Source organism: Oncorhynchus mykiss, chromosome 8 (genome assembly GCF_013265735.2).
Source record: "Oncorhynchus mykiss isolate Arlee chromosome 8, USDA_OmykA_1.1, whole genome shotgun sequence".
Classification (NCBI taxonomy): Eukaryota; Metazoa; Chordata; class Actinopteri; order Salmoniformes; family Salmonidae; genus Oncorhynchus; species Oncorhynchus mykiss.
Genome location: NC_048572.1, coordinates 72571790 through 72595869, shown reverse-complemented (window position 1 = coordinate 72595869; position 24080 = coordinate 72571790). Strand labels below are relative to the sequence as shown.

The 24080-nt window shown below is 42.7% G+C and overlaps 1 protein-coding gene across 2 annotated transcripts in view; it reads left to right on the top strand.

The window, feature by feature from the left end:
* LOC110530503 (rho-associated protein kinase 1) overlaps positions 1 to 24080 on the top strand; it is a 70722-nt gene that overhangs the window by 38154 nt on the left and 8488 nt on the right. For both annotated transcript variants that reach the window (XM_021613646.2, XM_021613647.2), the window contains exons 6-27: positions 641 to 725; positions 2439 to 2583; positions 3284 to 3422; positions 3779 to 3870; positions 8376 to 8535; positions 10638 to 10707; positions 10932 to 11020; positions 11196 to 11244; positions 11402 to 11537; positions 13725 to 13816; positions 14732 to 14978; positions 15855 to 15961; positions 16250 to 16400; positions 17286 to 17446; positions 17775 to 17959; positions 18765 to 18834; positions 18921 to 19024; positions 19340 to 19505; positions 21234 to 21327; positions 21499 to 21587; positions 21902 to 22093; positions 22426 to 22591. In XM_021613646.2, the coding sequence (XP_021469321.2) occupies positions 641 to 725; positions 2439 to 2583; positions 3284 to 3422; positions 3779 to 3870; positions 8376 to 8535; positions 10638 to 10707; positions 10932 to 11020; positions 11196 to 11244; positions 11402 to 11537; positions 13725 to 13816; positions 14732 to 14978; positions 15855 to 15961; positions 16250 to 16400; positions 17286 to 17446; positions 17775 to 17959; positions 18765 to 18834; positions 18921 to 19024; positions 19340 to 19505; positions 21234 to 21327; positions 21499 to 21587; positions 21902 to 22093; positions 22426 to 22591 (2789 nt within the window). The remainder of the gene's footprint in view (positions 1 to 640; positions 726 to 2438; positions 2584 to 3283; positions 3423 to 3778; positions 3871 to 8375; positions 8536 to 10637; positions 10708 to 10931; positions 11021 to 11195; positions 11245 to 11401; positions 11538 to 13724; positions 13817 to 14731; positions 14979 to 15854; positions 15962 to 16249; positions 16401 to 17285; positions 17447 to 17774; positions 17960 to 18764; positions 18835 to 18920; positions 19025 to 19339; positions 19506 to 21233; positions 21328 to 21498; positions 21588 to 21901; positions 22094 to 22425; positions 22592 to 24080) is intronic.

Below are 24080 nucleotides of genomic sequence, written 5' to 3'. Positions count from 1 at the left end.
CCCGTGGTGTACGGTCTGATATACCACGGCTGTCAGCCAATCAGCATTCAGGGCTCGAACCACCCATTTTAGAAATTACTTTATACAATGGCATCGTTGAATACTCCATCTGATTGGCTTGAAGGGCATTCTAGGGCATGCATTATTTCATTATAATGCACGGTATATTTGCACGGTAGAATTCAATGGCTATAGTTCATTCTTACATGTTCTGTGTTTGAGCTGCTGTTGAAAGCAAAATCGAATTGAAAACATTATTGCCGTTGTTGAATTCTATTTTATAATGGCAAGCTTGGACTGATGGCTTGGTTCGTTAAACTAGCAAGTCTGTTTGTTTGGTTACCAAGGCAACTACGATCACTCTTGTCAACTTGCTAGCTACTTCAGTGGATATTGGACACATTTCTAGTGGAAAATGAACAAATTTCTACTGGCAAATGTGTTAAATTATCGCCATGGTATTAAAGGGACAATCAACTTAGGGCTTTATGCGTTCTCTGGAAACTAATGCAACTCCATTGAAGGTCAGTTCCACTCCGCTAGCGCGTCGTGGAAGACATCTCCCACGTCATTCATTATAATCCAGAGAACGCATAGCCTCTTGTTGATTATCCCTTAAGTGTCTTTTTATGTCTTTCAGGGACGTGAAGCCTGATAACATGTTGCTAGACAAAGCAGGCCACTTGAAGTTGGCAGACTTTGGGACCTGTATGAAAATGAACAAGGTAGCTATCGCACTAGCCTTCCAACGCACCGTGACTGATAATGAGAAGTTAGTTGACACTATCACCCTGTAGAGTAGACTGTTGTTTAAGAGTTTAAACTGTTTGCTGCTTCCAAATGCTCTATTTAATTCATCTTAGTGATGGTTTATCAATATTTCCAACTTTTAACACATTTACTTATCATTCTTCATCTTACATACAGTGCCTTCAGAAAGTCCTCATACCCCTGGACTTATTCCACATTTTTATTCACCCATCTACACACAATGACCCATAATGACAGTGAAAACATGTTAATGAAAATGAAATGCGTCTATCTAATTTACATAAGTATTCACAGACCTTTGTATGACACTCCAAATTGAGATCAACTGTATCACATTTCCTTTGATCATTGTTGATCACTACAAAGTGTCCACCTGTTGCCTATTCAATTGGTTGGACATGATTTAGATAGAAACACACCTGTCTAAGGTCCCAGTTGACAGTACATGTCAAAGCAAAAACAATACCATGACGTCCAATGAACTGTCCGTAGATCTCAGATTGCCTCATCACAATTCTTATATCTGGGGAAGGTTATAAAACTATTTCTAGAGTGTTGAACGTTTCCAAGAGCACAGTGGTCTCCATCATTGGGGAAATTGAAAAAATTATGGAACTCCCCAGACTGCCTAGAGCTGGCCAACCAAACTGAGCAACCAGGCAAGAATGACCTTGGTCAGGGTGGTGACCAAGAACCCATTGACCAATCTGACAGAACTAAATAGTTCCTTGGCTGAGATGGGAGAAACTGCCAGAAGGACAAAAGTCTCTGCAGCACTTCACCAATCTGGGCTTTATGGGAGAGTGGCCAGGCGGAAGCTGCTCCTGAGAAAAAGGCACGTAAAAGACACTGAGATCATAACTCAAAATATTCTGTGGTCTGATGATACAAAAAAAATTACTCTTTGGCTTGAATGGAAACCGCTTTGTCTGGTGAAAACCAGGCATACCTCATCACCTGTTAACACCATCCCTACCGTGGAGCATGGTGGTGGCAGTCACTGGTTAGGATAGAGTGAACAATGAATGGTGCGAAATACAGGCAAACGTGCTTTAGGGTGCAATTGACCAGGACAATGACACCGAGCATACAGCCAGTGCAACTCTGTACTGGCTTAAGAACAAGAATATGAACGTCCTTGAGTCTGGCTAAAGCCCAGACTTAAATTTAATTTGAATATCTGTGGAAAGACTTGAAGATTGCTGTTCCTGCCGCACCCTATTGAACTTAACTGAGCTTGAGAAAATCTGCAAGGAAGAATATCTCCATCCAGATGGGCAAAGCTGATGCAGAGAGATACCCAAGATGACTTGACGCTTTAATCGGCCCCAAATGTACTTCCTACATAGTATTGACAAAGAGTTGTGAATAAATTAGATTTCTGTAAAAAATAAAAAACATGTTTTCACTTTCTCATTATGGGGTATTGTGTTTAGATGGGTGAGAAATCAATTTAATCAATTTTGAATTCTGGCAGTAATTACAACAATGTGGAATAAGTCAAGGGGTATGAATACTTTCTGAAGGCACTGTATCAGCACTTAGGCCTACAATTGGTTTGTTTTCTTGAACTATGAATGCTTATGTATTTTAGAGCGTATACGCTTTGAACAATGCGACACAGCAGTGTTTATAAGTATAGTAGTTTAAGATTAATGCTCTTTCAGGACGGTATGGTCCGATGCGACACAGCAGTGGGAACTCCAGACTACATTTCGCCAGAGGTACTAAAATCCCAGGGAGGAGATGGATATTATGGCCGGGAGTGTGACTGGTGGTCCGTGGGAGTCTTCCTATATGAGATGCTTGTCGGTGAGTCGCAATAAGAGACCTTTTTTCACGCTGTTACAATCAGAAACAAACTGGTCATACAATTTGAACCCCTATTGTAGTTCTGAAGCAGAGTATTCCCATTCATTTACAGGCAGCAAAAATACCATTGAGGATAGTCTTCTATATTCCCTCTCTTATTTGACTCTGGTAGTACATAACGTCTTCCCCTTGTTTTGTCATATTGTGTAATCATCACGCCTTGAATCCATACTATGAAAAGATGAAGTTGGAAAGGATACTATCTTGTTGCTCAAATCGTGTTTACTTAATGTCTTGACTTGTGTGGTTAAATAGAATAAAGACCAAAAAAAGTTAGAAAAATATTTTTAGTAGTTAGGATGGCAACAAATGATTCTAATGGGCTTCCTCCATTCTGATTGTTTTATACTCAACCGAACTAGGACAAAACTGACAGTTTGTAGAACTTTTCATTTATTTAACACTATCAGAATACCTTTTTATAGACGGTATTGTAAAAATCCATACCAGTATACCTTAATATATCGCCCAGCCCTACATTGCCTCAACCTAAAGGAAGAGGCTAGGTATAGGTATCAAACTTTGTTCAAGACTAGAGTAATGGTTAAGGGTTTAGGCTAAGCAAACCCCCATTGAAAATATGTAGTCTTGGCTGGGTTCACTAGCTAACCTCACTGCCTGTGGTTTTGTGTGTCTGTAGGTGACACACCGTTCTACGCTGACTCGTTGGTGGGGACGTACAGTAAGATCATGAACCACAAGAACGCACTGACCTTCCCTGAAGACAGCGACATCTCCAAGGATGCCAAGAACCTCATTTGTGCCTTCCTGACTGACAGGTGAGGATGATGATGACTTTATTTTTATGCGCGGTTAGGAAATAAAAACTGGTGGTGCAGAAAGCCCTGATTTTATACTGTTTTGTTTAGAGAAATCATTCATGTTTTACCAATGATTTCCCTAGTTGACAAGTAGATGGAAAGGGACTAGTGTCATGAACTCATTGGCTTGATTAGACTTAGTAATCAGTCAGACATCAAGCTGTGTTCTTCTGAAGAGCTATCAATCACGTCTAAAGCTTTCACTTCCTGTGTTCAGAGTTTGTTTCAAAGCCATAGACTCTGTATAACAATGGACATTATCAGTGGATTGCAGAATGACTAAACGGCACCTTGTTCTGATTCCCTGTTACTAGGGAGGTGCGACTGGGTCGTAACGGGGTGGATGAGATCAAGAGGCATCCTTTCTTCAAGAACGACCAGTGGACATGGGAGAACATCCGAGAGAGTGAGTTGTGTTCAGGTCAACCAGCAGCGCTTTCATGATTCCTATGTGTTTGTAACCCCCCCCCCACACACTGCTCTGTTGGCAAACTGCTTTTAGTGTTACATGTTATCCCATTGACCTACTGCGGACAGTCTCAGGAAATTCCAGAATAAGATCCATTCAGTAACCCATGGCCACACACTGAGTGATTGCAACGATTCCGCTTTTAGTGGTGTTATCAGTTTGAAACCAATTTGAACCTGGATGGTTTATTTTTGAGGGTGAGAACGGGAGGAAAGCAGTACTGGGTCATGTCCAGTAGTTGCAAAGCTTTTTGCTGCGGTGTACCCTACTGAACAGCACCTTGGCGTGAGTGTTGATGTGGTCTCCTCCTGCAGCGGAGAGAGTAGAGGAGGGGGGGCTAAATGTAAACCCACAGGGTATTGCAGCTCTTTACTGGGTTTATATTAAATACGCTGAAGGGCTGCAGTCATCACTTTGGCCTGGCCACACCGCCCCTAGCCCTGCTCTGGCATGCCCTGCCATGCCACCAGCACTGGCTGTCCTAGCTGCTCCTTTAGATACTCCCCTAGATGATTAGCTGGGAGACTAATTGGATCCCTATTCCCTACAATTCATAGGGAAAAGGTGCAAAGTAGTACACCTCATAGGGAATAGGATGCTGTTCTGAGGCATAAAAAGCACCTGAATATCTACTGTGTCAACTCACTGTATCAACTGTCGGACTGAATGCTTTGTGTTTGTAGTTGATGCATTTTTATCTCTAAGTAGTCTAGATTGACAAGAGACAGTTTAATAGACTGACATATTTGACAGCAGAACATTCCCATAAGCAGAGATGAGTTAGTGTGGTGCCAGGTCTATAGGAGAAGGAGGGGGTACCGGTACAGTGTCTATGTGGGGGGGTACGGGTTAGAGGTAATTTGTACATGTAGGTAGGGGTGAAGTGACTATGCATAGATAAGAAACAGAGAGTAGCAGCAGTGTACAAAACAAATGGGGGGGTCAATATAAATAGTCCGGTAGCCATTTGATTAATTGTTCAACAGTCTTATGGCTTGGGGGTAGAAGCTGTTAAGAAGCCTTTGTCTTGCTCACATTGAGGGAGAGGCTGTTGGTCCACATGTTCCACACACACCTGAACAGTCTTGAAGACGGCAAGGCAGCTCCTTTCCCCTTCAGGAGGCTGAGAAGATTTGGCATGGGCCGTCAGATCCTCAAAAAGTTACACAACTGCACCATCGAGAGCATCTTGATTGGCTGGATCACCGCTTGGTATGGCAATTATACCGCCCTTGACCTCAAAGTGCTACAAAGGGGGGTGCGGACAGCCCAGTACCTCACCTAGGCCGAGCTCCCTGCCATCCAGGACCTCTATCAGGCGTTGTCAGAGGAAGGCCTGAAAAATTGCCTAAGACTCCAGCCACCCAAACCAATCACTGTAACAAAGCATCGGCTCCAAGACAGCTTTAACCCCCAGACTGCTAAATAGTCAATTAATGGTACTCAAACTATCTGCACTGACTATCTTGCACTGACCCTATGCATACTCCCTAGACATTATACACACACTACACTTACACTCACACTACACTTACTCACTCACACCACACTTACACTCACCAACAACTACACTTACACTCACCAGCAACTACACTTACTCACTCACACTACACTTACACTCACTCACACTACTCACACTACTCACTCACACTACTCACTCACACTTCACTCACTCACACTACACTTCACTCACTGACACTACACCTCACTCACTACACTCCCACTACACGTACACTCACTCCCACTACACGTACACTCACTCCCACTACACGTACACTCACTCCCACTACACGTACACTCACTCCCACTACACGTTCACTCACTCACACTACACAGACACTTCACTCACACTACACTCACTCACACTACACGTACTCACTCACACTACACGTTCACTCACTCACACTACACGTTCACTCACTCACTCACTCACACTACACGTTCACTCACACTACACGTTCACTCACTCACACTACACGCTCACTCACTCACACTACATGCTCACTCACACTACACGTACACTCACCCAAATTATGGTGGAAAATAAGTATTTGGTCACCTACAAACAAGCAAGATTTCTGGCTCTCACAGACCTGTAACTTCTTCTTTAAGAGGCTCATCTGTCCTCCACTCGTTACCTGTATTAATGGCACCTGTTTGAACTTGTTATCAGTATAAAAGACACCTGTCCACAACCTCAAACAGTCACACTCCAAACTCCACTATGGCCAAGACCAAAGAGCTGTCAAAGGACACCAGAAACAAAATTGTAGACCTGCACCAGGCTGGGAAGACTGAATCTGCAATAGGTAAGCAGCTTGGTTTGAAGAAATCAACTGTGGGAGCAATTATTAGGAAATGGAAGACGTACAAGACCACTGATAATCTCCCTCGATCTGGGGCTCCACGCAAGATCTCACCCTGTGGGGTCAAAATGATCACAAGAACGGTGAGCAAAAATCCCAGAACCACACGGGGGGACCTAGTGAATGACCTGCAGAGAGCTGGGACCAAAGTAATAAAGACTACCATCAGTAAGACACTACGCCGCCAGGGACTCAAATCCTGCAGTGCCAGACGTGTCCCCCTGCTTAAGCCAGTACATGTCCAGGCCCGTCTGAAGTTTGCTAAAGAGCATTTGGATGATCCAGAAGAAGATTGGGAGAATGTCAAATGGTCAGATGAAACCAGAATATAACTTTTTGGTAAAAACTCAACTCATCGTGTTTGGAGGACAAAGAATGCGGAGTTGCATCCAAAGAACACCATACCTACTGTGAAGCATGGGGGTGGAAACATCATGCTTTGGGGCTTTTTTTGTAAAGGGACCAGGACGACTAATCCGTGTAAAGGAAAGAATGAATGTATCGTGAGATTTTGAGTGAAAACCTCCTTCCATCAGCAAGGGCATTGAAGATGAAACGAGGCTGGGTCTTTCAGCATGACAATGATCCCAAACACACCGCCCGGGCAATGAAAGAGTGGCTTCGTAAGAAGCATTTCAAGATCCTGGAGTGGCCTAGCCAGTCTCCAGATCTCAACCCCATAGAAAATCTTTGGAGGGAGTTGAAAGTCTGTGTTGCACAGCAACAGCCCCAAAACATCACTACTCTAGAGGAGATCTGCATGGAGAACAGTGTGTGAAAACCTTGTGAAGACCTCTGTCATTGCCAACAAAGGGTATATAACAAAGTATTGAGAAACTGTTATTGACCAAATACTTATTTTCCACCATAATTTGCAAATAAATTCATTAAAAATCCTACAATGTGATTTTCTGGATTTTGTTTCTAATTTTGTCTGTCATAGTTGAAGTGTACCTATGATGACAATTACAGGCTTCTCTCATCTTTTTAAGTGGGAGAACTTGCACAATTGGTGGCTGACTAAATACTTTTTTGCCCCACTGTAGCTCCATTGTGTATTTTATTTTTTTCCTCTTGTTAGTTACCATTTTACTTGTTTTATTTTTTAACTTTGCATTGTTGGGAAAGTTGGTAATCAAGCCTTTCACTGTGTCGTGGAAATTTCCTGTATTTACCAAATCATGAGAGCAAACCACACACAAGTCAGAGTTAGTTATCACAAAGTCCATCTTTAATTATATGAGTTCCATCACAACCCTGTGACTCTCCGATCAATTCAGTGTCTATCAATGAATTCTCTGAGTTCCTTACACATTGCAACTGAGATCCTTTATTGCAAAAAATCACATAGCCAGACAGCATCGGCATAATTTATCGTTCAGCTTTGTCTCCTAAACTATGTTATTTTCTCAAACTCAGAACCTAAACAAATCCTCCATATCAACAGGCATATATCAAATCCATCCTATCTTGACAAGATCACAGAGACACATTGTCTGGCACACAGACATTGTAGAGCCAAGAGATACACGCTTGACCTCTCCCCTCTCTCCGGCCCAAGCAACTTAGTCTTGACAGAACAGATACTTCAACCCCGCCACAGTATTATACAAAAATAAACATTCTGTTGAGAAGTAACTTACAAACATATGATGAATATAGAACATCTTACCTAAAGTCTACACCAGTTGTATTCGGTACATGTGATGAATACAATTTGGATTTGAAATGGGACTGATGTAGAGTAATAATAATTTGGGGGGTGTTTATATTTGTCTTGTTACACACAAGTATGCAATGGAAGTGGGTTTCTTGCATATCCCAACTGCCCTGAGACTGTGTTGCTTACACTTATCTCCCATCACCTTGTACTGGAATCTATATTTTGCACTTTGCAAGTTTCAAAGTGCAGTACATGCCTCAAAGTTTGACTGGCGTTTCCCCCAAAACATGATCTCAAGTTCTCAACTCAATGTGCCTCTGCACCAAATCATCAAAACAATGAGAATAGCTCCCCACTTTCAGTGAGTCATGATTCTGTTCTCTCCTCCACCTCCTGTCTATCTGTATTTCCAGCGGCGGCCCCGGTAGTGCCTGAGCTGAGCAGTGACATCGACACCAGTAACTTTGACGAAATTGAGGAGGACCGGGGAGACGAGGAGACCTTCCCCATACCGAAGGCCTTCGTGGGCAACCAGCTGCCCTTTGTGGGGTTCACCTACTATAGCAGTCACCAGTAAGTATGTTAGCATAGCCAGGCTTCAACTACTACAGCAGTCACCAATAAGGCGCTTGAATCATGTTTCCTGGAGAATTTCCATGAACTGCATTTTAGTCCAGGACTAGGCTTAATCTGTGTCGGGAAACGGTGTGCAGAGTATGTGTTGGCACTGTCCGCTTAGCCTACCAACTACAGTCAACACTGTCAGGCTTCACTAGAACACTCATCAGTCAAATACCAATTACAGTCAACACTGTCAGTCATCACTTAGACTCTTCCTGGTCAGCTCAGGAGAAACTCAAGGCCCTAACCATGGTCAACATACTATAGTCAGGCCTGACTTACCACAGTCAAAATAGTCTGGGTGCACCAGCTGGCGCAATCATCTGTTATTCTGTGAACTGCTAGTTGACACTTTCTAGCTTAACCTGCTAGAGCCATCAGAACCGTCAGTACTGCCGTTGTTTTATACAGCCTCATAAATCTAATGCAACTTTTATAGCAATATAGCTAATTACACCCAGAGCTTGTTAGACATGCACATATGAATGTCTCACACTGGAGAGTAATCTGACCTAGATAACAACCACAACGTGTTTGAGCCAGTGGGATGTGTTCACGGTTTGGTCAGGTCATCAGTGGGTCAGGGAAGTGTAGTCCTAGTGTTGTCACTACAGTGCCTTCAGAAAGTATTTACACCCCTTGACTTTTCCCACATTTTGTTCTTACAGCCTGAATTTAAAAGGGATTAAATTGACATTTTGTGTCACTGGCCTACCAACAATAACCCATGATGGCAGAGGAATTATGTTTTTAGACATTTTTACAAATTTATTAAAAATGAAAAGCTGAAATGTCTTGAGTCAAGTTTTCAACCCCTTTGTTATGGCAAGCCTAAATAAGTTCATGACTTACTCTGCGTGTAATAATAGTTTGTAACATGAGTTTTGAATGACTACCTCAACTCTATATCCCACACATACAATTATCTATAAGGTCCCTCAGTCGAGCAGTGAATTACAAACACAGATTCAACCATAAAGACCAGAAAGGTTTTCCAATACCTTGCAAAGAAGGGCACCTAAAGCAGACATTGAATCTCCCTTTGAGCATGATAAAGTTTATATCAGACTTTGGATGGTGTATTAATACACTAAGTCACTACAAAGATACAGGGGTCCTCCTAACTCAGTTGCCGGAGAGGAAGGAAACCGTTCCGAGATTTCACCATGAGTTTAATGGCTGTGATAGGAGAGAACTGAGGATGGATCAACAGCGTTGTAGTTACTCCACAATATTAAATGACAGTGAGAAGAAGGAAGCCTGTACAGAATAAAAATATTCCAAAACATGCCTCCTGTTTACGATAAGGCACTAAAGTAAAACTGCAAAAAAATGTGGCAAAGAAAAAAAGTTTTTGTAAAAGTTTGTATTTAGGACAAAGTTATGTTTGGGGCAAATCCAACACATCACTGAGTACTACTCTTCATATTTTCAAGCATGGTGGCGCATAATGTTATGGGTATGCTTGTCATCGGCAAGGACTAGGGAGTTTATTAGGATAAATAATAAACTGAATCGAGCTAAGCACAGGCAAAATCCTGCTGGAAAACCTGGTTCATTCTGCTTTCCAACACACTGGGAAACATTCACCTTTTCAGCAGGACAATAACCTAAAACACAAGGCCAAGTCTATAGTAGAGTACCAAGACGACATTGATTGTTCCTGAGTGGCCTAGTTACAGTTTTGACTTAAATCGTCTTGAAACTATAGCAAGACTTGAAAAGGGTTGTCTAGCAATTCTCAACCGCCAACTTGAGAGCTTGTAGAATATTTTCTAAGAATGTGCAAATATTGTACAATCCAGGTTTGCGAAGCTCTTAGAGACTTACCCAGAAAGACTCACAGCAGTTATCACTGGGAAAGTTGATTCTAACAGACATTGAATCAAGATATATTCATTTTTATTTTTCCATATTTTCTTCACAAATGTTAAACATTTCTTCCACTGTGACAAGTATTTTGTGTAGATCGTTGACAAGAAAATTACGACATCCTTTTTTTCCCTACTTTGTAACACAAAATGTTGATCATGTTGTTGTGGTCTATCCCCCAGGTTCTCCCGGAGCACCAGCACCAAGAGTGTTGACAAACGCAGCAGCTCCACCAAGGAGGACAAGAGCCATGTGAGTACTACTTAAAGAGATGAAAACAACACTCTGTTGCATCTGAAGTAGCTACTTTCTGCAATACTAAATTCTCTGCAAGTTGTTTTTGTTACATAATGTACGCTAGTATCGGTTTATTGTACTTGAACATTTTACTTTGCAATGCCAAACTGATTACAAGTTTATTGTATAGCAAAGCGTAATGTTTTCTACAGTCTGTCTTACACGTTGTCTGTGCTCAGCTGGAGAACCTGCAGAAGAGGGTCTACCAGCTAGAGGAGCAGCTACATAGTGAGATGCAGCTGAAGGATGAGATGGAGCAAAAGTGCAGGTAGTAATCGATCACCTGTCAATCAACTTAATTTAACTAACAAGTCAGATTTCAAGCAAAAAAATACATTCTGGTTTTGAATACAAACAAGTGTATTTTAATGAACAATGCATCCGTTTTCCCATTTTTAAAAGATCAAGCAAAGCAAAAAGTGCTAATCATTGTTGTCCTTTAGGACGACAAATACAAAACTCGACAAGATCATGAAAGAGCTGGACGAGGAGGTGAGTGAATATCTAGTATTCTGAAACGTATACCAGGGCAAGTGCATAATCACGATCTACAGTAGTCTACAAAAGTGCAGCAAACAAGACATGATATAGGGCCTAATTGCTCTATATATTGAGTTCTAACTCCTTTGCCGTCCTCCCCTCCTCCCAGGCCAACGTGAGGAAGGGTGTGGAGGCCAGTATGTCCCTCCTGGAGAAAGACAAGATGATGATCCAGCACCGAGCCACAGAGTACCAAAGAAAGGTCGACCAGGAGGCCGAAAAGAGACGCAACATGGAGAACGAGGGTAAGGATAGTTCTTTTTTTATTTTTTATCATTTAATTCATTCTCCAATCTCCCACTGTTTTAGTCCAAACCTGTCTATACACGTGTTTATTTGAAAATAAAAGAGAGCCGCACACTCTAGGAGCTCAGATGCAAAAATGTAATTACCAATGTTTCGACAGCCAAGCTGTCTTCATCAGGGTATAATCACTAACACTGTGGGATGACTCGTTTATAGTGTCAAAAGACACAGGTGTCTGTAATCATGGCCAAGAGTGGCCTAATATCATTGGTTAATTATCAAATATTAAAATGGCATACAAAGAACAGCATACAAACAACAAATGGATAGCATACGATCATAAATTCCTTTTTAGACTACACAAGCTTACAAACAATTACAATGGCAAAGTCACAATAATCACAAGAATGGCTTCAGATCAAAGTCTACGTTGAGACCGAAGGGAACAAGGGTCTTTAAGTTAAAGATCCAGGCAGCCTCTCGTTTTAACAATAAATTATCAAGGTCACCCCTCTCCTAGGGAGGGTGACATGTTCGATGCGAATATAAAGCAAAGACGAAATCGAGTGGCCTGCCTCCAAAAAGTGGGCTGCAACTGGGTAAGTCAAGTTTTTACACCTAATGGTGCTACGATGCTCTGAGATACATACTTTTAATTTGAGCTTTGTTTTACCCACATCATTTTTACCACAAGGACAAGTTATAAGATAAATAACTGCCTTAGTGGAGCACGTAATAACACCTTTGATTGGGATCGATTTCCCTGTTTGTGGGTGTTTGAAGGATCTACATTTATAAGTGCCATTGCATTGAGCACAGCCGTTACATTTGTAATTTCCATCCATTAGGGGCGCAAATAGACGTTGTTCAGGATTATCTTGGGGTGGTAAATAGAGTGTACCAATTGGTGTCTGAGATTTCTGCCCCGCGAGAATACGATAACACATTACCGAGACTATCATCGGACTTTAGAATGTGCCAATGTTTGTGAAAAATTCCCTTAATTCGTTCAGAACGCTTTAAATAGCGGGTAGTTAGAACACAAGAATGCGTCTTTGCGAGACTGACCTTGAAAAAGGTCAGGTCTCGTTTTGTTTTGAATTTTCTCAATGGCAATATTAATCTGATCATTTTTGTAGCCCCTCTCCTTGAACTTTCTTTGCGTCTCAGCCATATTTCTGTCGAAATCTGATAGATTTTTGCATCTGAGCTCCTAGAGTGCGGCTCACTTTTATTTTCAAGTTTTCTACTCCGCTAGCCAGCACCTCGCCTAAATAGGTGTGCGTTTATTTTTCTTCTAGATTATACACGTGTTTATAACACTGATTATAAACACTTGCACATTCACCCTCAGAAAGGCACCCATACACAATCCATGTCTGTTGTCTCGAGACTTAAAAATCCTTCTTTAACTTGTCTCCTCCCATCTACACTGATTTTAAGTGGATTTAACAGGTGACCTCAATAAGGGCTCACCTGGATCCAACTAGTCAGTCGGTCATGAAAAGAGCAGGTGTTCCTAATGTTTTGTACACTCAGTGACGGGATTTGTACAGGGTAGGTGCTACTACAGTATAATCTAGAATGAGATCTAGTACCACTGCAGTAGCATCTTTCCTCCCTGTATTCATAAAGCATCTCACTCGGAGTAGGATTACTGATCTAGGATCAGGTCCTCCCTGTCCATGTTGTGTTACTATGATCTAGAAGGGAAAGTTGATCCTATGTCTGTGCTCCTACTCTGAAATGCTTTATGAAAACAGGCTCAGATGTTATTGCACCTAGCCCTAACAGGTGTTTTCCCAACTGGATTATTAGTGCTCACACTGACCGATACTAGAGCAGCTTGACCTGCTGGTCTAGTTGTCTGCCAGTCTGACGCCCCCTGCAGTGCTAACTAGCAGTCTTAACCCAGACACTCACCCTCTGAGACCCTCCCATTAACTGTGACCAGAGGATCGCTGTGAACTAAGTGGATTTACACGCATTAACTCCCTTAAACTAGCAGATCGCATAACAACATGCACGTAAACAGCACTTTAAATGCAACACATGAGCAACTCCCATGCACAAAAAAACATGTTTCTGGATACAGTTTGTTTAGTGTCATGTTTTGAAAGGGAGATGTGCAATAAAGATGACTTGATCTTTCATTTAACTCTCATCCGTACTCTCTTTCTTCTCAGTGTCCACTCTCAAAGAGCAGCTTGAGGTCATGAGGAAAATCAGCCAAAACTCTCAGGCCTCAAATGACAAGATCCTACAACTGCAGAAGCAGGTACGTTATCTCTCTTACACTCACGCGGACACAGCTTTATATTTTGGTAAATTCTCTTTTTGGAGAGAGAATATTTTCCCATTCAGAATCCTATTATACTAACCCTAAACCTAATCCTTTATTCTAAACCTAATCCCTTACCCTAAACATTAATACTAAACTTAAACCTAACCCGTAAGCCTAAATTAGTGTTTTAAAATGTTTTCTTGTTTTCCTACCTTGTCAGGATACTCTGACGACTTGTCAGGACATTGTGGTCCTGATAAGGTAGGAAAACGTGTGTGTGTGTGTATATATACACACACACACACACACACACACACACACACACACACTGCTCTCTTCAATTGCCATCCACACAGCTTAGGGTGTTATTCTAGCTTTGAGATCTTGTTTGAGGGTCAGAATGTGAGTCAAGGGAATGAGAACCGTGCAGGGAAGGGGTTTTGTTTTGAGGAATGTATTTGGATGGTTGAGACAGTTCAAGGAGAGGGAAGGCCAGGTTATCACCACAGATCTAGGAACAGATTACTCCATCCTAAATTTGAACCTTAACCATTAAAAAAATGAACAATATCTGACCCTGTGTCATCACCCTATGGCTTTTACTTTACATGCATTGATGTTTATCAGCAAATTGAAGGCTAATTTATTTCCATATGAGGAAGTGAAGGACCGAGGAATCAGTGCCTCATGTCAGACTGGTATAGATGGTAGTCTTTGCCTATTAACTATTCCTGGAAGTGCATGGATGGATATGATTCTATAGTAACATTAGACATCCACCCACATATTGGTTAAAAACCCCAACAACCGTTTCAGAATCAAACATTCTGCAGCAACTGAGCAGATCGCCTGTGTCAGGAGGTAATATTGATTCTGAGCTCTCCCAATGGTTGTTTCCTTGATTGACAGCTGGAGGAGGCCAATGACCTGCTGAGGGTGGAGTCAGACACGGCGGCTCGGCTGAGAAAGAGCCACACGGAGATGGCCAAGTCCATGAGCCAGCTGGAGGGGCTGACCAGCGAGCTGCAGGAGAAGAGCCGCTCGGCCGATGGGGGGAAGGCCCAGCTGGAGAAAGAGCTGCTGCAGCTGCAGAGCACCCTGGATTCTGAGAGGAGGAGCTACAGTCAGGGATCAGAGGAGATCCATGAGCTACAAGGTACCAGAACACATTCCTGGCTACATTTCAATTCTCCACGCTTTAATCTTTATTCAGATCCCCATTAGCTGACAGCTACTCTTCCTGAGGTCTATACATACAACAACAAAAGTACAGCTAAGCACTCATGTAAGCATGGTCTTTTATATATATGTAGGGGGGTGCACAAGTGCACCAGAAAAGGAAAAGTATGGAGAATTGGGACACTCAGTGGCTCACACCCAAAGACTGCACTCATTGTTCTATGAGTAAATATGACTTGGACATGACTCAGTGTTTGAGTAAATAGAAGGTCTGACCACAACCCTGCATTCACTTGGGCATGTGTTAGAACGAGAAGGGATGAACATGATTTCCCACACCATTTTAGTTTGCTTTACAGTAATTCCTCACTCACTCTTAACTGTTTTTCATTCTTGGCATGTTCAACTAACTTCAAATGATCTGAAGTGATCTGTCTCTCCCTCTTAACTATTTAAGAGACAGCTGGGGAATCTTAGCTCCAGTTCTAACCATTCTCGTTCATCACATTAGACGTGCCCAGGCACTGCCCATGCCCACAGAGCTCACATCCGACTTATCTGTCCAACAGTCATGTTTTATCTGTAGAGGAGCGCTTTGAAGTCTTGGGGATGAATATATCTGATGGATTGTGTTGATATAATATTGCTCTTAATTCAGACTGAATTCCAAGTCTACAGGCATCCATATGGAATAGAAAAATAATACTTTATTGTCCAGTTTCGTTACTCCACAAATATAGTTTTCCAAATCTGAATGCTATGCATTATGGTGTTGTCAACATGGGTTTAGCATGTTGCACAAACCACTGTTTTGAAGGTGACTCTTTGTTTCCCTCTCTCTGTGTGTCTGTAGCGCGAATGACAGGTCTTCAACAGGACAATAAGAACTTGAAGCTCAGCCTGTCCAAAGTGGAGACGGAACGCAAGCAGGCCCAGGAGAGGAGCAACAACCTGGAGAAGGTTTGGGCCCTCTAAGTCTCTCCACGTCACTCACATACCGTGCTTTATCAGGCTAACATGTCCACTTATTGTGAGTAGTGGTCCAAATGGAAGTATCAAAGACATGTATAAAACACAACCACATGTATATCTAACTGGTATTTTAGTCCCATTTACACCCAGTTAAGAGCCCCTCTACCATAGAGATCAGCAGAATTAATGTTTTACTGGTCATTTTTACACGCGCTGCCAGGATGCCAATTTCCATTCTAGGGATTCTATATGTAATTCTACGCTTTCTACCAACAGGATAAGAACAACCTGGAGATCGACCTGAACTACAAGCTAAAGACACTGCAGCAGCGTCTGGACCAGGAGCACACAGAACACAGAGTGACGCGGGCCCAGCTCACTGACAAATACGAGTCTATTGAGGAGGCCAAGTCGGCTGCCATGCATGGTATATCTGGGCCCTTGTTAGAGCATGCCCTACCCACCACTACTGCCTCTCCCTCGTTCTCTGTCTGCTCTCTCCCTCTTTGTGTCCCCCTCTATCTCTTCCCTCTCTTTCTCACCTGCACCACTCATACCCAGGGGGCACTGGACAGATGGGGAGGAATTGAGGGAGTGGACTCCACTCCATGTGGCATGTCCAGACGTTACCTCCCTACATATTAACATCTGGACACAATCCCACCTTCCAACTAGCACCGTTTGAAGCAACATTTGTCTTCCAGACATTTGCCTATACGCAGACTACACGCTGTGCATAGGGCCCCGCGGTTGCTAGGGAGCCCCGACCCCGTATTGTTGAGTTAGAATAGTAGAATACACATCGGGCAATTTAGAAATGTTGTAGTGCATCGGTAGTTTTCCACTTGTCAGTCACTCAATTAGCCCATATCAGCTAATATTATTTTATATTGCTAGGTAAAGTAGTCTAGCCAGCATTCTAAACCTAGTAGTAATCACCAAATTGCCATTGGGGCATGCAGTACTTGTGCCCAGGGGGCCCTCATTTAATTTTGTTAGTCACTCTCACTCATATGAACATGGCATACGTCATGGCAAAATATGTAGAACTGCAGGAAATGAGCTTTAAAACAAAGTTTCACCACCTCATGGCAAAATGTGTCGAATTGCAGGAAATGTACTTTAACACTACAAAACAAATGATCCACTGCCAAGAGGGGGGTGCACTAAAATGTTTTGTCCTGTGTGGTGGGTGGGTCATTTCAAATGACTGAACACAAATTTCCTATTAAATCTGTCAGTGAGGTTCTTCCATTGAATGATGGATAGTTGCAACTGAGTGATATCTCCTTCCCTCATTCTGTCCCTTCAGCGGTGCAGCACAAGGTGTCTGAGGAGAGCGGGGCGCGGATGCGAGCGGAGAGCAGGGTGGTGGAGGTAGAGAAGCAGTGCTCCATGCTGGAGTTTGACCTCAAGCAGTCGGTGCAGAAGATGGAGCAGCTGATGAAGCAGAGGGAGAGGCTTGAGGACGAGGTGAGCACCAGCACCACTCAACACCATCACCCCAGCATTGACTCACCCTGTCTGGGGTGGAGGTCCATGGGCACTGTCCCTAAAAATGTTTAGCCACTTTTCTGGATATCCTACAACTACCCCCATCTGCAAAAAAAATTAACGTTAATCATGAGTCGATACTAATGAGGCTTTCGCAATAAATAAAGTTTTCAACGTGCAGATCTCAAGTTAGGATTCGGCCCTCCAGAAAAAACTGGATTTCCTGAGCAGAAATCTGGTATAATCCCAGCGTAGTTAGGACATACTGTGGTTCTCTTGTCCTAACATCCCTTGTTCTCCCCTGCAGGTGCAGGCTCTGCGGATCCATCTGGAGCAGGAGTCCAGTAAGAGGCTGCTGGCCCAGAACGAGCTCAAGAGCCGCTCCCAGGAGGCGGACCGGCTGAAGGGCTCGGAGAAGCAGCTGAAGCAGGAGATCAACACGGCACTAGAGAACAAGCGCTCTCTCGAGTTCCAGCTAGCACAGCTCACCAAGTGAGAATATCCTCCAAAGTTGCCACATGTCGTCACAGCCCACCACAGTTTAACTTTACCTAATCCCCTGTGTGGGGGTATATAGTTCAGTTTACCCCTAGTCACTGATACAAGGGTCAAATATATTTTCATTCCCCCCCCCCCCCCCCATCCTAATGGTTAGGTTTGGGATAGGGGTTTTTCTAGATCTGTTGGTAACTTCTAGCTTGATCCTTGACAGGCTACATTGAGTATCGTCTCAATGTGTGTACCTCCCTTCCAAATGAATGCAATACCTTCCAGACACACTTCTGACTCCATTGGCTAAATGCTATTCTGAAAGTTTGTAATAGTCTGTAGTTTTACATTCCTTGCTGCTGCTAGCTAATATTGCTTTGGGAGTCTGTTAAATGGCCCTATAGCTGGTCGTTATTCCAGTAAAAAGGCTCTTATTTCAGCTTAGACATTGACTGTAGCAAAGCTCCCCTGTGACAATGTTTACACCACAGGGTTAAGGATTAGCTCCTCCCATTAGAATGAGTGGACTGTTAATCCGTCTGCTTCCTGTAGCTTTCTGACTACGGAGCGCTGCAGGGAGGGGTGGTGGTATGCCCGGGCTACATACAACCCTGGGACATACTGTATAGTGTAATTAAGTTAATAATCTATACACTAAAGTTTTGTCTGAAACGTTTAAAGGCTTTTTAAGGATTTTACCAGAGTTTGCGTTTCCCCTTCAGCACTGTTTGTTTTGGTTGTTTTGAAATGTTTATTTCGCTACTGTATCCAATATGTTAACCATATGGTTTGTGTGTTCGTCTTCCAGGCAATACAGGGGCAACGAGGGACAGATGAGGGAACTTCAGGACCAGCTTGAGGCCGAACAGTATTTCTCAGTGAGTAGGGGCCATCTACCTCACTACCCTATAACCCTGCTCAGTGGCTCACTGACTGATGCCATATCTCCTGTCTCTACCTCCAGACGCTTTATAAAACTCAGGTGAAGGAACTGAAGGAAGAGATCGAGGAGAGGAACCGGCAGGTCCAGGAAGTTCACAAGAAAGTGCATGAGCTGCACATCGAAAGGTAACAAATGGAAAAGTGCGGCCGGTAGCCTAGCGCTTATGAACGATGGGCAAGTAACCAAAATGTCGCTGGTTGGAATTCCTGAGCCGACCAGGTGAAAAATATGTCTCTACCCATGAACAAGGCAATTGATCCTGTAAGTTGCTCTGGATAAGAGCATCTGCGAAGTAACTAAAATGTAGGTGTAATGTAATATCAGTCCTTTGTCAATATAGCAACAATCAGTGTTGTCAAAATATGGGGTGCAGCTTTTCTCGACCAGCCTACTTCCCAAATCAACACACATGTTTGTCTGTCCTTCTTCCATTCTTCCAGGGACTCCCTGTCAGCCCAGCTGGATCTGACAGTGACCAAGGCGGAGTCGGAGCAGCTGGCCAGGGCGCTCCAGGAGGAGCAGTACTTTGAGCTGAGCCAGGAGAACAAAAAGGCCATGGCCAGACACAAGCAGGAGGGTTCCGAGAGGGATTCAACCATTGCACGGGTCAGGACCGCTTCACTCAATACACACCTCTCCTACATTGTAAAATTCTTCAAAGTCAGGGAAAATATATCTCTCCAGGAATGTGGGCACAGCGGAAACAACAGCTTAGTATACTTCCAACTTTGTTCTATTTAATAATTACATTTGTTTGTGTGTGTCTCAGGCAGCTGTGAACACCTACACTACCGGTCAAAAGTTTTAGAACGCCTACTCATTCAAGAGTTTTTATTTTTACTATTTTCTACATTGTAGAATAATAGTGAAGACATCAAAACTATGAAATAACTCATGGAATCATATAGTAACCCAAAAAATTAAACATCAAAATATATTTTAGATTTTAGATTTTTCAAATAGCCACCCTTTGCCTTGATGACAACTTTGCACACGCTTGACATTCTCTCAACCAGCTTAACCTGGAATGCTTTTCCAACAGTCTTGAAGGAGTTCCCATAAATGCCGAGCTCTTGTTGGCTGCTTTCCCTTCACTCTGTGGTCTGACTCATCAAACCATCTCAATTTGCTTGAGGTCTGGGGATTGTGAAGGCCAGGTCATCTGATGCAGCACACCATCACTCTCCTTGGTCAAATAGCCCTTACACAGCCTGGAGGTGTGTTGGGTCATTGTCCTGTTGAAAAACAAATGATAGTCACACTAAGCACAAACCAGATGGGATGGCTTATCGCTGCAGAATGCTGTGGTAGCCATGCTGGTTAAGTGTGCCTTGAATTCTAAATAAATCACTGACCGTGTCACCAGCAAAACACCCCCACACCATAACACCACCTCCTCCATGCTTTACGGTAGGAATACACATGCAGAGATCATCCGTTCACCTGTAATATGTCTCATAAAGACGCAGAAATCAGACCAAAGGACATATTTCCACCGGTCTAATGTCCATTGCTTGTGTTTCTTGGCCCAGCAAGTCTCTTCTTATTGGTGTCCTTTAGTAGTGGTTTCTTTGCAGCAATTCAACCATCAAGGCCTGATTCCTGCAGTCTCCTCTGAACAGTTGATCTTGAGATATGTTACTTGAACAATTTCTGAGGCTGGTAAGTCTAATGAACTTATCCTCTGCAGCAGAGGTAATGCATGCGTCTTCCTTTCCTGTGGCGGTCCTCATGAGAGCCAGTTTCATAGTGCTTGGTTTTGGTGACTGCACTTGAAGAAACTTTCAAAGTTCTTGTAATGTTCTGTATTGACTGACCTTAATGTCTTAAATGACAGTCCATCATTACTTTCTCTTTGCTTATTTGAGCTTTGCTTGCCATAATATGGACTTGAACTTTTACCAATTAGGGCTATCTTCTGTATACTACCCCTACCTTGTCACAACACAACTAATTGCCTCAAATGCATTAAGAAGGAAAGAAGTTCCACAAATTAACTTTTACCAAGGCATATCTGTTAATTGAAATGCATTCCAGGTGACTACCTCATGAAGCTATTCGAGAGAATGCCAACAGTGTGCAAAGTTGTCGTCAAGGCAACGGGTGGCTATTTAAAGAATCTAAAATCTCAAATATATTTTGATTTAACACTTTTTTTGTTACTACATGATTCCATATGTGTTATTTCATAGTTTTGATGTCTTCATTATTATTCTGCAATGTAGAAACAAGTAGAAATAAGGAAAAACCCTTGAATGAGTAGGTGTTGTAAAACTTTTGACCGGTAATCTACATTCTTAAACCTCTGAATGTCTCTCTTCTTGTCCTCCCCAGCTTGAGGAATCCAACAAAACCCTGACCAAAGACGTGGAGAACCTCAGTAAGGAGAAGGCCGAGCTGGACCACAAGCTTCGCACTCAGAAGGAAGGTAATGTCAAGACACCATTTTCAGAACTTGGTCTAATTTGTATATTCTCTGCATTTCTGTTACAATCTAGGCCTATGGGTAATTTCTTCATAGCCACTTATGTCGCCTCTGTCAGTTAGATCCCTCTAAGACTGTCTGGTGTCCTCTCGCTGTCTGTCCCCTTCTCTGCAGAGTATGACTCCCAGAAAGAGGAGATTACAAACACAATCAAGGCCAACTATGAGAAGGTTCTCAGCACAGAGCGCACGCTCAAGACTCAGGTAAAGACACTTCAACCTTTGACTAACATTACACCAATAGTTATGAGCTCCTTTGGCCTCATATTTACATCTCAAACTCAACCCCATAGTTTTTACACCTCAACCCATTGCCCTACTTTGTTAAACCTCAACCTTAACTCAACTGTTTGCCCCATTTTGTTAAACCTAAACCACAACCTTCCCTCAACGTGTTGCCCCATTTTGTTAAACCTAAACCACAACCTTCCCTCAACGTGTTGCCCCATTTTGTTAAACATAAACCTCAACCGATTGCCCCCATTTGATCCCTCCCTCAACCCTGTCTCTCTCTCCAGGCGGTGAACAAACTGGCAGAGATCATGAACAGGAAGGACATGAAGCTTGACACCAAGAAGAAGGGGAGCACAACCGACCTGAGGAAGAAGGAGAAGGAGAACCGCAAGCTGCAGGTGGATCTCAACCAGGAGAAGGATAAATTCAACCACATGGCCATCAAGTACCAGAAGGAGCTCAGCGAGATGCAGGCGGTCAGTAATAATGCATTATACAGTCAGTCAGTTTCTGTCAATTTGACAGTAGGGTCAAATTGGTCTCAATCATTTGACGACGATCCTTTGAACCTTTTAATTAATAGTATTCTTTCAAATCAAACAAAAAAAAAGCAAGACAGACAAGTATGACCACAATAGGACAATTAGGAAGATTTAGTCAAATCCATTCCTAATTTAGAACGGCGTTAAACTCTATAGTGAAAGGCAGCACCGCATCCCCCCTTGAAGCTGCAGTGCTTCTGATCTTCCCTAAATGAACTGCGTATTCATGAATGTGTATTCTGCTTGCCTCTCCTCTTCTACAACAGCAACTGTCGGAGGAGTGCACGTACCGCAACGAGCTGCAGATGCAGCTGGACAGTAAGGAGAGTGACATTGAGCAGCTCAGGGAGAAGCTCAACGACCTGCAGCTGCGCATGGACAACTCCAGCGTCATCAGCCTGCAGACGGATGAGACGGACAGCAACATCGCTGGTAAGGTCACCGCGGGATCAACTAACAAAAGGCGGCTGTGTCAATGTACCGGCTAGGCCAAAGAGGCTCAATCCTGCTTCTGTCAAGCCACACACACACACACGACTCAGCTAATGAAGGTGTGATGGTACTAAGCTAGGACAAATCTACCCTATGATGGCTCTCCAGGAGCAGGATTTTGGATCACTGAACTTGATGTTTGGTCCATCAGGCTGGCTTGTCCAACAATCACCCGGACATGATTTAAAATTCAATCCCAGCCATTTCAAGTAATTGTATTTTATTAGGATCTCTTTTAGTCCTCATTTGGACTAATCTTTTAACTTTAATATACAATTTACAATACAATATAATATCTAATGAATATATCATTGAGTGTTTGAGTTCTGACAGTATGGCTCTGAAGCAGTAAAGTAAGTATAGAAGAACGCTTATTTTCGTCTTTCTCAACCCACCTGTTTCAAGTGTCAGTTAGTAGACCTGCTAACGATGTTTACTGTACATGGAATTCCTGAGTGTCTGTCGTTAAAGTCCTCTCATCTCTTATTCCCCATGTCCATTTGGTTCTCCTTGCTCGCCTCCTTACCTTTGTATCTTCTATCCTTTTCTTTCTGTGAGTAACTCGGAGTTGGGGGACCCTCATTGTGCCTGGCCCGTGCTACATTGTCTTTTGCCTCGTATTTTTTTTCTAACTTTTTGGGGCATTTTTTTTTGTGGTGAAAAGGAAAGCCCTCTTGTATGTTCTAAACAACACTTTTTTGAAAGGCCATTCTGAGTGACAAAAGGAACAGTTAAAGCCCAATTTTCTGGTCTTTTAACAAAGTTATTTTTTTAACCAAGTGTGCCAGGCTGGCGGCATTTTCATTTACTAACCGTGAATCAAAAATCACGTAAGCTATTTGAAGGGGTTAAAAACCAATTACAGTATAGAACTTAATCTAACATTATTTCAGTACAAATGCTGATTGCACCATATCAATTAGCCTTCTGTAGGTAATCAGTTTCATTGTCAGCTGTACATTTATTTTGTAGCAGGACAAGCTATCATACAATCTGAATGACTCCTAAAGTAAAGTGACTACATGAGAGGTTGGCTACTGTAATACTAGACAACAACACTGTGGTTTAACTCATCACTCTGAGCACCTTTCAAAATGTGTCTGGAGACCATGAACCAAACCCTTCCTTTGATTTCCTGTGCCTTGTTCTTCAAACAAACACTCACCGTTTTTAAGTTTTGTTTTGTTGGCATGATCACCTCAGAACAGAAGCAATGCCTTTTCAGAACCAAGGAAATCTCCCACACTTGAAGTGGAGCTTTTGATCAATTCACTCTTCTTTTGTAGCTTGTTGTGCCGAAGCATGCTCTTTATGTTAGTGTTACCAACTCAACGTAATGGAAAGATACACTACATGACCAAAAGTATGTGGACACCTGCTTGTCGAACATTTCATACCAAAATTATGGGCATTAATATTGAGTGGGTCC